At 38.7% G+C, this 17075-nt stretch overlaps 1 protein-coding gene across 1 annotated transcript in view; it reads right to left on the reverse strand.

The window, feature by feature from the left end:
• LOC117394457 (PH domain leucine-rich repeat-containing protein phosphatase 1-like) overlaps positions 1 to 16786 on the reverse strand; it is a 99783-nt gene extending 82997 nt beyond the window's left edge. Inside the window, exon 1 of the mRNA XM_033992772.3 lies at positions 14882 to 16786. Within this exon, the coding sequence (XP_033848663.3) occupies positions 14882 to 16559 (1678 nt within the window). The 5' untranslated portion in view covers positions 16560 to 16786. The remainder of the gene's footprint in view (positions 1 to 14881) is intronic.
• Positions 16787 to 17075: the final 289 nt, after the last annotated feature.

Here is a 17075-nt window from a genome sequence, read left to right on the forward strand (position 1 = left end):
ATATGACCACCTCCCCAATTGGTACTTAATTAAATTTGAGAGTCCGTACACTAGAATTTGATTATGGTATCTAAAAACACAGTATCTACCAGTAGGGCCAACTTAATATTCCACATGAAGTGGAATATTAAACTGAAGGAAAATACTGAATAAAGAACAGAATCTTGAGTACAATTGCATGCTAAGGGGTGTGTAAAGGGACCCCTCTGTACACTGGATTAGGAATGCAATCAATCTAATTAGCATTTTGTGGATCCATTGAAAAGTTCTATAGCATGGCAGCCCACTTCTGCCTACTGCTGTCACTAAAGTTCTATAAATCGGCAAGTAATGTAATTTAACCTATTCAGTCAAAGCAAGACAAGTTCCAAAGACACCAATGGAAAGTTCAAGAATGATGGATAGACTTCTTGGACGGCCACATGGCTTGGAGTACTGTACTGTACACACACACTGTGTATCTGATCACCAGGGATCCTAGGATTCCATTTGCTGCGGAAAAACATGGATTTATATAAATTACTCAGAATAAAGCTTGCAACAAAACCCAAAGGCAAAGAGAGAAGGGGGGTTGTATGTTACTGTTATAAAGCCTGCGATTAACCAGTTCCACGGTCCCTTCAAGCAGGTGATCAAAACATGAATGTTACCTTCTGCCACAAGAACATTTGCACCATAGAAAGCACTTCATGGCTGCATCCCTACAATCCGTGGAATATTCAGAAACCCAAGGCCAATATTATTCTTATTAGTTTATTTAGGCGACTTAGAGACTAGGGTATGTGAACTATGAATCAGCTGCAGAGTCGCTTACAACAGCATAATCACCCGAAAGACGGAGCATAAGGAGGTTAAGTGATTTGCTCAGTCACACAGTGAGTCAGTGAGTGAGCCGGGATTTGAACCGGGGACCTCCTGGTTACAAGCCCTTTTCTTTAACCACTGGACCACACAGCCTCCTATAGTATAAAGCTGACTGACCAAAATACATACAGTAATCTGTTTTTTTTTTTTTACTGTATATAATCTATTATGCATTTCTCGGTATTTAAAGTATTATGGATTTTCTTCTTGTTACTGCAGCTTGTAAAGCGCTTTGTGATGGTGGTCCACTATGAACGGCGCTATATAAAATAAAGATTGATTGATTGATCTCAAAAGTATAATATTGTCACAGGCAAACACTGAAGCATGCAAATATCAAAAGGCGGGGTTTTAAAAGGACCATTTTGTCATTAATATGCAGCCTCCCCCAACCCCTTGGTAGATTCATTGTCACTTCTTAACGTTCTCCACTACACAAACTATAAACTGGACTTCTATTAGATACTGTAATGGGATTATGGATGGATTGGTCTGCTGGTTTTGAGGTTTAAAGCAGTTTAGGTACATTACAGTATAGATACCGTTCCTGTTGCACAGTATACAATGGTTAATGCTTGTCTTCCGAGGAACAAAGTGAAGGAAAATGTAATTTTCATTTGAACAACTTCTTTTATTATTGCTCTGCTCTCTCACCTAGTGGTGCACCCGAATGTTCCATCCAAGTACCTTGGTCTTAATCATCATCAATGCCATTTAGACATTGTTGTCAGTAACAATGTCTGCTTCCAAACGAAGCAATGACAATTCAACCCTTAGCGAACTTATCCCACATGCAAAATGTATTCAATCTACTGCTTGGATGTATTTTGGATACAAGAAAAAAAGACGGTGTATTCTTTGGAATCGGACACCGTATTGTAGACGTTGCAGAGCAGTGTTGGATTCTAATCACTGCTCTACTGACTTCAGAGGCATTGGGTAAGTCTCTCCACCTCTCATGTGCCACAGTCCTGCCAAGCTGTATAACTGAAGCATTGTCGTTGGGTATTCTGGATACATTTGTGTGTGTATCACCCAATTTACCATTCAATATAATTTGCTTCAAATTTATATTATTGGGGTTTTACCAAAGGTTGAAAACTTTTACTTGTGTACGTTCCTATAAGAAGACACCTAACAAGTCTCTAGCTTAAATAATTGTTTGAGTTACAAATCAATTAAAAGTTTGGGGGGTGGGGAGGGGGTCCAAAAATCAACCAATCCCTTGTGGTGGAAGCACATCTAACCTTTTACACACCTCCAGGACCACCACCCTGCAATTTATGCAGACATTCCAAAAGTACGTTTTTTATATGGTTTTGTAGTTAGGGTCTATGTTCAAAAATAATAATAATAATAATAATAATAATAATAATAATAATAATAATAATTCAAACACAAACTGCAACCTATGACTTATACCCATGATTGATGTAACTGTTTTGCATTTGCTTCATTTTATAACTTGAATGATTTATACCGTGATATTAAGGTTACCATGGTATTTTTACCGTGGTAATTGTATACCGTCCCATCCCTAAATGGGATCCTCACAAACTATCACTTGTTTGTGTGTTTTTAAAAAAACAATATCCTAAAAATGGTAAAACAACAACACACATTGTGAAAAAACAAATGAAATTCCACTTTATTTATAAAGATTTTAAACAAAGCCTGAAGGTGAATCTTACCCACAATGCCTTCAAAAAGATGCTGCAAGATCTACCTTTTGCTCCTTAAGAAATGTGTTTCTCTGCTAACTGGCCGCCTTCCCAGCGAAACCCAACTGTCAATTTAATGTTTTTGAACTGTGATGGGAGCAGAACGTGCATGTGTCAATAATTGTGTTTTCAATATACACTGGCAGCCACCCTTTTTATGGACAAGAATGTTTAGCACAGGCTTTACAATAGCAATGCTGTAAATCCCTCTTGTTCTGTTTTGCCTCCAGAGCTTGTATTAGTCAACCTTTAATTTCCACAGGAAGCAGAAGTGTGCCTGTTTGGCTCATACTGCAGCACAACACTACAAGCAGACTCTAGGGAGGGAGCAGCTTCCTGTGCGGAATGTAAACAACTGGGAAATAAACAAAGTTTGCTTCCTGAAATAGAAGAGTGCATAGATTACCAAACCAAGTGCTGTAACCATTCACCAAGGAATCAGTGTTGTACTTGTCACTCCTTTAATTAGACAAACATTATGAATACTACAAATCACAAACACTCAAAGCATACAATGTCACACAAAACTAGTACAGTAAAAACATCTTTTGATACACTTAATAAAAGCTATGTAAAATGAACAGTTCTACAGTAATGTTCCTTTAAGTTGTGCCACTTGCACTTTGCACTAAAGACCTTGAAAAATCAGGTCCAAAGTCTTGCTTGACATAGAGTGGAACTTACAGTACTGTACAGCCATGGTTTCTCCCTCTGAGTGTGATACTGGAGCCCCTGCCATTGCTACTAAGTTACACTGGGTGCTCTAGTCCTACTGCTTGTGGTGTTGTGCTGCCAGAGATAAGAGGCATGCTGCCACCCTACTGCATAAACTCGCTGTAACTTGGAGCTATTGTTTTTCATGGTAATGGGTAGAGGAAGTAAAAGGGATTCTTATCAGAGGACTGGGAGTCAACTGCCAAGCAGTGTTGGATTCAATCACTGCTTAGCTACACCTTCGCTACACCTTCCACGTGCTACAGTCCTGCCAAGCTGTATAACTGAAGCATTGTCGTTCGGTATTCTGGCTATATTTGTGTGTGCATCATCCAATTTAAATACACATCATTTAAGAATGGAATTAAGTATTAAAGAGTTTGTATATGTGAAGCTGGCACAAGTCTCTAGCTCAAATAATTTTTGAGTTAAACATCAATTAAAGGTTGGGGGGGGTCCAAAAATCAACCAATCCCTTTTTTTTTTTTTTTTTTACTAAAGCAGTTCAGGGAATCTTATCCACAATGCCTTCAGAAAGAGGCTGCAACATTTACCTTTTGCTTCTTGAGAAATGTGTTTCTCTGCTAACTGGCCTCATTCCCAGCACAACCAACTGTCAGCAATTTAATGAACAGTTACAAACTGCAGTGATGGGAGCAGAATGTGTCAGTAATCGTGTTTTCAATATAAACAACCCAGAGCACTGGAGATGGTACGGTATTAAATCCAATATTTTTGGCCGATTTGTCAGATACACCCCACCCCCCCAAAGTCTTACTAATACATGGCTCATGGGTTAAGCCATTATAAAAGTTGGTTCACTGCCACAAGAAGACGACCCCTACTTTGCAACCCGGTGTGCAGAGTCCCAGCAATCGCTTCAAGATGTCAGGTTTCAACATCATCTTGGATGAAGTCCAAGATTCCTTTCAACAGCTCCAGCAACAGTCTCCAGAGAGAGGGTTTGTTTCTGCCATAATCTAGTTTTCTGTTATGCTATAAAAAGGTGAATCAATTACACCCAGTGATAAATAGAATTGGTTTGGGTGATGAATTAGAATGTTAACATTAGAAAGTAGGCCTACAGTATTTGCATTTTGTAACCAGGTTCCTTTACAAATGTATGGTAATGCCTAAATAAATCACAACACACTGTATAAAATACTGCTATACCAGAACTAGTCTCTAACTGAAGTAGCTAACAACAATCCAGCCAGCTCCATTACAGATTCAAACATCTAATTTATAACATAGAGCAAAATCCAATTCACAAGGGGAAACACAAAAACGAAAGCTTAACTTAGTTACTGTATTTTTTCAATATTTAAAGGGAAAAAAAGCTTTATAGATTTTGTTCTTCATTTACAAATACTCTAAGTTATTATCTTGAGAAGAAACGGCCTGCATCCATGTTTTGCAAACATGCAGTGTGCTACTGTACTGTAACTGGATACTTTTCAAAAGGTAATACAGTAATCCATCACATATCCGCCCTAACCGTTTATCCGCCATGATCAAGCTCTTCAGGAATGTTAGTTTATTATTGAACAGAGAAGATTAGTTCAGAGATTGTAGATCCCACCAAAGTTTGACACTGTGTTGTATGTGCTCCGTGCGCAACCATTGCTGGTAGTGTCACATGAGCTGTTCAGTGTGTTTATGTAAATAAATCTGGTTTCCTTGCAGGTCATATCAACTTCAACTTCCGTCTTGATCTCCTGCCTGTCACTCGAATGCACGCAGCGAATGCACGCACCCACACGGCTACCGTGTCACAAGCATTAATACCCTGTATCTTTCTAAACAAGGGACTTCTTAAGGGAGCTCCCTAATAAAAGCCAAATCTCAAAACAATAATTGTGTGACTATAGTAATTGTTACAGCTGTGCATAATGGTATTTAAAACAAGATTCTTTCATTCACCATTTACATATCCGTCCTTACTCTGGTCCCACTGCAGTCGGATATGTGACAGATTACTGTATTAAAAAACACTGTTCTATATTTACATTGGTTACTTTGTGGTGAACACCCAATGTTAGGTCTTTCAGCCTATGAATAATTTTTATTTGTATTTGACACTTGGCAGTAATTCTTCTTATATATATATATATATACACATACAGACGTGCTCAAATTTGTTGGTACCCCTCCACAAAAAACGAAGAATGCACAATTTTCTCTGAAATAACTTGAAACTGACAAAAGTAATTGGCATCCACCATTGTTTATTCCATATTTAATAGAAATCAGACTTTGCTTTTGATTTTTCATTCAACCTAATATAGTAAATAATAAAACAAATGAAAATGGCATGGACAAAAATGATGGGACCGCTATCCTAATATTTTGTTGCACAACCTTTAGAGGCAATCACTGCAATCAAACGTTTTCTGTAGCTCTCAATGAGACTTCTGCACCTGTTGACAGGTAGTTTGGCCCACTCTTCCCGAGCAAACTGCTCCAGTTGTCTCACGTTTGATGGGTGCCTTCTCCAGACTGCAAGTTTCAGCTCTTTCCATAGATGTTCGATAGGATTCAGATCAGGACTCATAGAAGGCCACTTCAGAATAGTCCAATGTTTTGTTCTTATCCATTCTTGGGTGCTTTTAGCTGTGTGTTTTGGGTCATTAGCCTGTTGGAGGACCCATGACATGCGACTGAGACAGAGCTTTCTGACACTGGGCAGTACGTTTCGCTCCAGAATGCCTTGATAGTCTTGAGATTTCATTGTGCCCTGCACAGATTCAAGGCACCCTGTGCCAGGCGCAGCAAAGCAGCCCCAAAACATAACCGAGCCTCCTCCATGTTTCACTGTAGGTATGGTGTTCTTTTCTTTGAAAGCTTCATTTTTTCATCTGTGAACATAGAGCTGATGTGACTTGCCAAAAAGCTCCAGTTTTGACTCATCTGTCCAAAGGACATTCTCCCAGAAGGATTGTGGCTTGTCAATATGCATTTTAGCAAATTCCAGTCTGGCTTTTTTATGTTTTTCTTTCAAAAATGGAGTCCTCCTGGGTCTTCTTCCATGGATCCCACTTTCGCTCAAAAAGAGAAGGATGGTGCGATCAGAAACTGACGTACCTTCACCTTGGAGTTCAGCTTGTATCTCTTTGGCAGTTATCCTTGGTTCTTTTTCTACCATTAACACTATCCTTCTGTTCAATCTGGGGTCGATTTTCCTCTTGCGGCCGCGCCCAGGGAGGTTGGCTACAGTTCCATGGACCTTAAACTTCTTAATATTTGCAACTGTTGTCACAGGAACATCAAGCTGCTTGGAGATGGTCTTGTAGCCGTTAACTTTACCATGCTTGTCTATTATTTTCTTTCTGATCTCCTCAGACAACTCTCTCCTTTGCTTTCTCTGGTCCACGTTCAGTGTGGTGCACACAATGATACCAAACAGCACAGTGACTACTTTTCTCCATTTAAATAGGCTGAATGACTGATTACAAGATTGGAGACATGTGTGATACTAATTAAAGAAACTAATTAGTTTGAAATATCACTATAATCCAATTATTTATTATCTTTTCTAAGGGGTACCAACAAATGTGTCCAGGCCATTTTAGAATATCTTTGTAGAATAAGCAATAATTCATCTCTTTTCACAGCTGCTTTGCTTTATTCTGTACAAGTATACATGATAAAATAGCTTTTAATTTCATCACTTTTCAGGAGGAATGAAGCATTATTTCAATGAGCTGTAAGGGTACCAACAAATTTGAGCACGTCTGTATATATATATATATATATATATATATATATATATAATTAAAATAAAGTTCAGTTTTGTTTTTTAAGCCGGTTGGAAGGGTCGGAGAAATTATCCTGGATCAATTAATTTTAACAAAAATGTACAACTACTGTTCATTTTGGCTAGTCCATGCTATAAGGAGCCATATGTCCCTTGAGAGTTGGTATATAAAAAGACACCGAAGTGTCAATTTCAGTAGACGATATCTGGCCTATAGTAGGGATGAGAATTTTAAACATAAACTCTAAAGAAGTGGTTAAACATTGAATAATATGTTTGACATATAACCGGTCGTGACAGATTTCTGGCCCATAGATACATTTGAATACCCAAACTGCAGAAAGCCTGTATTCTTACACCCTCTTTGCAAAGAATATGCACAGACCAAGCTAAGGATGATTATTTATTTTTTTGTTTGTTTCACATGATTAAAAAAAATGACTTTAATTCTTTAGTTTTAGCACCTTTTTTCCCCAACCAAGATACAGCCTATTCTGTAAGTTTTTTTTTATTATTATTTATTTTTTATTTAGTCTAAATGTTTTATTTAGTTTTTTTTTAATGTCACAAGCAATTGCAGTGCTAAAAAATCTGCAGCCTATGCTAAAACCCTTGCTAACTTTTACTTTTATGAACTCCGTAGGAAGCCCTGAACCCAAAGAGATGCAAGGAGACTGTACCCATCTCTTGTGGTTCAAATCAGAAAAGGATTTTAAAACATACTGGCTGTAGCGTTGGGTTTATCTGGCAGGGAAATTGCATGCATCCAGTTTCTGCAAGTTCAATTTCTGCCCAAAAAAAGAAAAATGTCAAATAAATGATGTTTTATTTTTTCTGTGCATCAAATATCAAGTTACAATATGACACCCCTATCTAGAAACAAATAACGTGGTTGTTTAAAAACTAAGGTAACAGACTACAAATGTAAGGCAATGGCGATCACTTCAGATTACAGACAGCACTTTAGAGGGACCCTCGATTTAGAATTCCCTGATCATGAGAGACTGGGAAGAACGGCACATCAGTTTTCCCAGCAGGAGCTTTCTGACCTAGCATTCATAGCAACAGGAGAGGTCAGCATGCAACACAAAACAGTATCAAAACACAGGGACAGCAATTATTTAAAAAGTATACCCTGCCTACAAGATCCCAGCAGCAAAATACGGAGCCTTTTAATTTAGCACACTGGGACAAAACAAATTTAACAACTTTAAAAGGGGATAGAGCCAGGGGTAAATGATGACCTTTGTATGTGCCTTGGATACAAATCCCCACTTTTTTATGGTTGGCATCAGCATAAAAACAAATCAAGGTAAATTGGAATAATCACTTTAAAAAGGATGAACCTACATTGGATTATAATGCAAACTTTAATGAAGGAAAAACCAGGAGGTGCCAATATCCCCCATAAAACAAGTGACCAAAAACCTGAATATGCCTTCAAATATATGAAATAAATAAAGGTAACAGTGATAGAGTTTTCTTTTTTACTGCACATCAGGATGACACATGGAGCCACATGAAGGGCACTTTATTTATATTTACAGTACGCCACACAGGATTATTTTGTGATGTGGCTAAAGCAGCATGATTTAACTTGAGGCTCAGGCGGATGTAAAGGTTTGATGTGCTATAGTAAACATACTACTGTACATCCACAGCAGAATGAGATGCGCTCAAGACATCAGACAGTATACAAGCATAAAGAGTGGGCGTTGAGTCTTTAAAATGTAGCCCTTTATGTGAGATGGTGAAACATGTAGCAATCCTACCAGATTCACATTCCACATCCGGAAAATTGGAATGTTTGAAATGCCACAGGAAGAATGGTAAATTCCATAAATGCTAAAACACAAAAAGATTGTAAAAACGCTTGGGTAGTTTCAAAACATTTCTGTTCCAGTACTATGTGAAGTGCTGGAAAGGCTCCACTGACAAAGACGAAACAGGCTTACTCAAAATTATGAAACTGATTGACCCAAGAACTATTACAGCACAGTATTCAACAGGCAAGGGGTCATTTTAGAATACTGAATGTTACAGTCAGTGGTTATGATCCAGCAGCCCTGCAATCATTGAAATACAGCACAAACAATTACACAGATATTGACTAATCAAATTCAAAAATTAATTCAACATAAATTAATGTTATAATAAAAGCAAACGGTAATTAGTAAGGCTGTATTTTTTTTCCACAGTTATCACAGATTTTACAATTTCTGTGAAATGTACCCATTGCTGTGCAACATGAAAATTCCAGTTTCTGAAAGAATAGTGCAAATACAGCAAACATTTGCCTAATTGACACACTACCTTTTACACTGCATTTAGGAACCTGGCAGTCGGTTTAGTTTGCTTCCAGTAAATGATTAAACACACTGCATAGAGCTACACAAGTTCTTAAATATCTTCAATGAAAAGAGACACCAGCTGCACCAGCAGAAATATGTCTGTTAAAGATCACTCTGTCCAGTACAAGAAGGGCATAATTCATGTGTTTGTTGTTATTTTTACATTTATGTTTTTATTTTGTTTGATAATGCACTGATGGTGAAAATATATGGTGGACAAAACTAAATATTCTACAATTTAGCATTTACTGTTTTTCAGGTAAGTATTTAAATATTTAGGAACACTTGTTGTGTAAGAACACAATCAATTTCTGCTTTAATACATAGTCACAGACAAAAGTACTAGCACCCTACAAAGATAATTCAAGAAAACCTGTTTAAATACAAGCACTTAGTGAACATTAGCCACTAATTATATGACAAAGAACAACACACACAATTTCTGGTAGTTTAACAAACAGTCACGCACTAAAGCACTTCCAAATATCTGTTCATGACAAAAGTATTGGCACCGTTACATTAAAAGTCTAAAAATGTAATAGAACTAATTACAAAATATATGACTTGAAAAACCATTATACAGTAACTAAGCTGCATTATAAAAGTCAATAGCCAGAAAAAGAGGTAATTATTTCCAACATCTGGACCACAGTATGTTTGGAGAAAAAAAGGGAAAGCCTTCAGTGAATAAAACTTCGTACCTAGAGTTAAACATGGAGGTGATTCGATCATGATATGGGGGTGTTTCAGCAGTTCATGGACTGGAGACATTCCTGCGATTACAGATCAAATGAATGCAACCATGTATCAACCATGTATGCCTTAAATGATTGTATAATAAGTGTAGGATGACTTAGTCTGCGACTGTTATGTTTAATCTTCAAAATTTATACCCAAGCCATTTTTTACCATGAAAAAAATACAGCCCTATTAATTAGACTCTTTAACAATGTTGCATCTTTAAAAAGAAAACATAGTTATTCAGAGAAAATTATTAAAGTGACTAAATGTGTACTGTGTAGCCAGATAGGCCTGTCTACAGCACCTGAAATGTGGTTTCAACATTGCAAGACACCAGTGCGGAATATAAAGCTGCAGCATCCCAGTTCAATTTTACACAGCTACAGTACTTGTCTGTTCATAATAGTCTTGCATAATTTAGCCTTCTGTGGACTCGGTGTTCACTTCAGTATTCACATTCTTCTATCTTCTGCTTTATCAGAAAGCATACCTTTGCTGACATTTGTCTACATTTACATTTTTCAACAGTAGTTTGAGCAGTCGGGCCACCATCTTCCACCCGCCATTGCAACCTGCTTGCTCCTACATTACAGTACTCCTTCAGACAAACACGCAGGCTCCTGCTTGCTGACACTGCATGAGGTTACACTCAGACATGAAAATGGTGTTTGTTACAGTACACAGAGAACATCTTACAGGAAAAAAAAAATCATATTGGACGGCAAACATTTAATATGGAAACTATCAACCACATATTAGTTTAATGCTTAAGGTTTAGCCCACATATAGTAGTATAAATGTTCATGAAATAAACTACAAACGTTCAGACCACAGGGACATCATATTATGGGAAGTAAATCGGAATAATCAGAAAGCACTGCAGCTGTGAAAAAAATGCATTTTTGCACCAAGCTAATGTGGTATGTTGTACAATATGACATGCATGACAGTTATCTGCATTGTTAAATTCTGCAGAAATGGGCCATTGTAATCTTCCTGATAAGGACTACACTGGCAACAGATAAACTGGGGTAAATCTCTCTCTCTCAAATTTAAGTACGCAACCATGGAAAAATGTAAGTGGTTTGCTAAATGCCATTTCCCTGCTTTTAAAACTTCTCTTTTTTTTCTCAATGAATGCAAGAACTTCCTACACTTGGTGCCGTATGAATAGAGTTTGGCAGACAGTCAGAAAGACAGTACAAGGCTCTGAATACCATGAATTCATGGTCTGTGTAGCCACTAAATTAAAAGAATTCACAAACTCCACAAAGCCCTTTAGTATCCTAATGGATTCAGCCTTTTATTTAAGACTATAATAAGCAACAGCCGGAAAAGGACCCATTCCAAGTAACATAACTTGATGTCTCCGCTTTGTGTGATGTCAGAAGCAAATTCGTGGGACCGTTACGTTTTGGCTTGTTTACATCTTTTTAATCACCACTGTTTACGAATAGGCCTTTTTGTTTTTGCATTCACGGCCCTATGGTTATATGTTGTTTTATGTGCTGTCAGGGCTGTTTTTAACACAGTATTTTTACAGACATTATAATAACTACGTTGGTATCTACTTTTCAGTCCCTACATCCAGAGGTGTATGGACAACCATCATGCTGTAAAAAACGGTCTCCGTGGTCACCAGCCAGTAAAACCCCAGAAAAGAAGGTTTGTTTTGAATACAAGGGGACAAAAAATGGAAATTACACTTCACCAGTGCAATATGGTTATCCTCACACTGCAGACACCTTTCAAAAGGATTGCAGGCTGGATTCTTGTAACCGTCTTGATTTCTATTAACTGCCAGTTACATTTTGCTGTCAAAATTGACAAGCCTTCTAACGGAACTGCGGCATGCTAACTTGGCACTTAATCACTTTATAGGGCATGCATGCAAGTGAAATCGCTTAATTTTTAATTTTAAAACTTATGATGTACTACTTTAATGAAATTAAAGAACCATTTTATTAGTAAGATCATGGGTTGAATCATTATAAAAAGTAAGCCATGGACTGTATATCTAACACACTTACAAATGGAGTACACTAATTTACACACTGCTTCCTTACAGAAACTTTACTTTAGGAGCTCCTGAAACATGTCTACAAAGTGTAGCTACACCAACAACCTTCTTTAATTATTATCTGAGCCAACAGTGTCAAGCAAACAAACAAAATGTCTCTGTGATAAGTGAAATGACAAAAACAGTGAAATTACAAAAAATGTTAAACACTGCACATTTTATTTGTTGTCCTCCCCAGCAAGATCTATGGCTCTCAGACTACCACACAGCAAGATACTTCTCCAGTTATTAAACGTCCTGTCCTTAATGCTGCATCAAAGATTATCTGGGTGACCAGCCCAAAATGCCCAAAGCTTTAACTAGGGCACATCATTTCCAGTACTGTGCCAGAGAGTGAAGTGCGTCTAAAAGTGATACTTGAGTCTAGCAATGTCGCTGGTAGAATAACTTTAGAAAGCTCACAGGTGATACTCAGTGAAGTCAGAAAGAGGCAATGCAACATTAACACAGGTTTTCAGGTAGGTTATTACATTTGTGCCAAAATGTATAGCTGGCTAGCCAGGTGGTCTACAAATTTAGCACATTAAGACACTTGTACTGACCTATGTGAATCGCTCTACTTAGTTTTCAAAACAATATACAGAGATATAACCGCTTAATAAAACAACTGGTTATGAATCAACCGCATATAGTTCAATTGCATTCTCCTTCAACAAATACAAAATGACAAAATTCTGCTCACAAGATCCTCCACTCTGCTCTCTCTTTTTGCTCTTAACGCTCCAGAAAAAATAAGCACGCTCCGATCTGCTCACATTGTGTTAAAAAATACAGTATAATTAGCGGTTCTGATTTTCGGTTTTAACCGATAAAACACCCACCATACAAAAAAATGAAATCGGTGGATAGCCAATAAACACCGGGAAAACTGTGGAAATGGTTAATCTATTCCCATTAAAAAATAAAACCACCTACAAAAATAATAAATAAATTTCCCCGTGCTGCTGGGCAATGTCCCGCCTTCCTGACTTGCATCTGTCATTGATTCGTTCTCAATACTTTAAACCCGCCCCAGTTAATGAATGACAGCACATTCCTACATTTCTATTGGAGACTCCGCTTGCGAGATTCAAAACGAGATTACAATCAGGATGGAGGCTTGTTAGCGGGATTTCAAGCTGTATTACAGTTAAAATATGGAGGATTTAAAACAGAATTGTGGCGAAATGTACAAAAATGTCTACATACAAAAACCCCAGAAGAATGTGCCCCTGACAATAGGTACTTTGTTGTGGAAAACAGCAAAGGAAAGAAGGTACAGTGTGCAAGTACTGTCGAGTTACTACTGTACACATTTTGACAGAACAAAATAAATAAAAACGCTCAACTTGCATTTTGGAAAGTAACCGAAAACACTAATTTCAGATATACTATTTAATCTTCCTTATTATAATCGCATACCTTGCCCCAAATAATAAAAAAAAAATCCCCAGCTATGATCAGCAAAGAGAAAAGCCAACAAAGTGCTCAGAGAACATTCAATTCAAAGTCGCTTTCTCATTATTATTGACTGGTACTGAAATAAAGCGTACACTGAAAATAAAGTAAGTTAGGAAATATCATGCGGCATGATGGCAAATACTGTAAAGTAATTTGTATTTGTCACCACCTTTTTTTATAACTCTTTTGTGCAAACTACATGGCCGAACATGTATTTAATAAAAAAATAAATAAAACTGAGTTCAGTTATTCTGTTCTGTAAAGAAGCGGGCCGGAAATGTCCGCTCCGCACTGAATCAACCCCTCTGAACACAAACACCTGTTCCAAGGGTTTTTTGACATTTGGCTGATTGCACTTCAAGTTGAATCCTTTCAGGGCCAACGCAAGCGTCCAAATCCAACAAGTATATATAAAATAGGTATTAGTCGATCCGCTTTACAGCCTTCTCGAAAGAAATGGCACAACATGCTTTAAGCAGGAACAATTAGAATATACTGGTACTTTATTTTGCCTAAATAGTAAAAACCATGGTCAAAATGCCTTTCATAAGAATGAACTGACATGTTGAACACTTAAAAAAATGGTCACATTTTAATGATTAAGGCTCCAAAAAGGAAACCAGTACCACAGTAACTGGGTGGTTTGCTTCTAGGCTACAACTTTGAGCACCTGGCGGGTGGATGTGTCACATTTTTGATAAATGTTAAACATGTATATTAAAAAGGTCAAAAGTTTTCTGTTTTAAAAAGTTTGCTATGCTATGGAAAGGCCGCCAACCTTTAACTTGGAACATTATACAAAATGTGTAATTAGCAATAAAAGGCGGCAAAGCTCAGGATTGTCACGCACAAATTCTACAAAGAATAATGGTTTAGATAAATGCAATTCAGGAAAAACGGTCCAATGTCCTGTTTTATTGTAAACAATCTTACCCAAAAGGCTGAAAGTATAATGTTTTGAGCCTGGTGTGTCAATTACCTCCACCTGCTGACAAAACCATCACGATGTACTGCCTTTGCAGGCAAAAGTTAACCTATGGTAGTCAAACTGAGCCACAAAACTGTGTTGACATGTTTCTGTACCAAATACAGAAATGAGTACACAATTGCTATTCCAGAATAAGCACCCCAAGCAATTCAATAAATCAAGTCCTAACACCTGCATTAGCATGTAAATAGAAGCATACGTGTCATAACGTTAATGGAAATGTACCTGCATAAAACCGGATCAAGCAGCCTATTTCAGAGTCCATTCCTTCCTCTTGCACTCTCCAAGGGTCTTTAAATCCCAGTTGAAAGAGGTAGTCATTTTGTATCTGAAGTGGCTTTTCATCTGGGTCCAGCCTCCTCACAGCTTCCCCGTGCAGTTGGACATACAGCGTTGGAATGGAATAATGCTCAGATGCTGGTGCAACTGTCAACGTGCGAGGGTACTTAGTTACCTGGCTAGTAGAGACGTTACCTGTCTGACACGGCCGGGCCACAGAATTACAAGATGGGAGCCTGCTAGAATTCGGTGTTTTATATCGGACACCACCGTTGTTGTTCGCCTCGCCGTTCGGGGATTCGTTGTCACACAGTCTGTTTACTTTATTATTAGTAAGGTCTAGTGATGACAGCGGTCTGGCAATAGAGTTTATAACCAGACTGGAGGATGCACAGTCCAGCTCCAGCTCATCAGAAGAACTGCCAAATGCGTCTAGTCCTTCTGTTGCACTGTCCACAGTTGGGCTGAGGCTGGAACTATCGGTATCGAACACCATGCCATCGGTCACGGAACCCACGTGCCCGTTGATGGAAACTGCACTCACTTCATCGTATGCGGTGCATTCGAAATCCGAGGACGAGTTTTTTATACTAGAATTCTCGATCACGTTGTGTAATAATAATCTTGTATCGGTGCCGTCTAATACCAATCCAAACTTGGCATTTACATTTATGTCTGAAGGACTGGTTGGATCTTCAGCCAGTGGACCCAACCTTAAAATGTCAGTATCCAGTTGTTGCCTAGTGTTTTCTAATGGCAATGTAAGCCTGTCTTTTAAAGTGGTTGACTGTCCGTTTCTGTAATCCTCGTTTTTTAAGTAATTCAAATGCCCCGACTTTGCATTGCCGTTCACCACATCAAAAGCCTTCGTTCGAGCGTTTGGATTGTCCACTTTGGCGAGAGTAACACCGTTCTTCAGTCTGCTGGTGCTATCTGCAACATTGGTCCCCTCACCGATCACTTTCACCACTTTCCCACCTTTGCTGGCCTGCTGGCTCAATCTGCCCCCCACCTCTTCTGCGGTGCTTTCCAGTGTGCACAGAACTGGCCTAAGATAGGAGGGCATCAGCCTGTCATGGACGTGCAGGCACCCTCTCTGCAGATCCGCTCTCACCCATTCTCTGTCTGAGGTCTGGAGCTGCATCATCTGCCTGTGTCTGAGTAGCATCTTTCTGTCCAGGCTCCTGGTGTTGAGGTTTGAAGACGGAGCGGGTGTAGATGTGGAGGAGGCGTCGGCAGAAGCGGCAGCAACAGAAGGTGTCGAGGTTGCAGCTGCAGCGGAGAGATTCCTCTTCAGTCGTCTCCTTCTGAGCAGGAGCGAGTTGGTGTTACTTGTACTGCCAGCTGTAGTACGAGCCGAAGCAGCCGGGACCTGCTGAGTGCCATTGCCGATTGCAGTAGGAAGTGGGGCATAAACCACTCGCATCTCCCTGCTCTCTGCTTTCGATCCACCGCCGCCTCCATCGTAATCTGCTTTTACAGCACTAGTAGTAATAACAGTGCCGCTGCTGCTATCTTTTAATGTGCTACCGATTTTGCCAATTTCAGAGCCCGATATAGCTGCCCCAATCGCCGACGAACAGCTATCTTCCACCAGAGCCCGCGCAGTTTCCATTTTCGGCATGCAAAATAAAAAATAAAAAAATGTATATATATATAAAAAAAAATTAAAACGTTATAACGCTCACCAATTCCGTGTAAACTTATTTCATTGTAAATCCAGTTTTTGTTTTTCACTCCTTCCTGCTTTCAGAGCTGCTCCACTGCTGTCGATGGCGCCATTACAGAGACACTGAAAGAAGAAACTCACGCGTAAGGAAAAAGCAAGAGGGTGGGGCGCTACTGAACCTCATTAATTATAAAATGATATTTAGGTTTATTTAATGAACGCCGGCAGACATCAAAAGCAAGAGGGCCGTCCAAAATTAATATTCATAAGGTGACGCGTTAAGAGGGCGTTGACCCTTGGATGGTGTTGCGTATTTCGCACGCATGCTTTGTGGGAAATGTTTTTTACTCTTCCCTTTTTGGGGGCATCGATTTTTAGTAAAACTACATTTCCCAGCAAGCACCGCTTTATTGTACTGTGAGATGTCACACAACAGAGATTACTTCTGAGTCTGCGCAGAACTGCATTCAA

Source organism: Acipenser ruthenus, chromosome 3, assembly GCF_902713425.1.
Source record: "Acipenser ruthenus chromosome 3, fAciRut3.2 maternal haplotype, whole genome shotgun sequence".
NCBI classification, from domain to species: Eukaryota; Metazoa; Chordata; class Actinopteri; order Acipenseriformes; family Acipenseridae; genus Acipenser; species Acipenser ruthenus.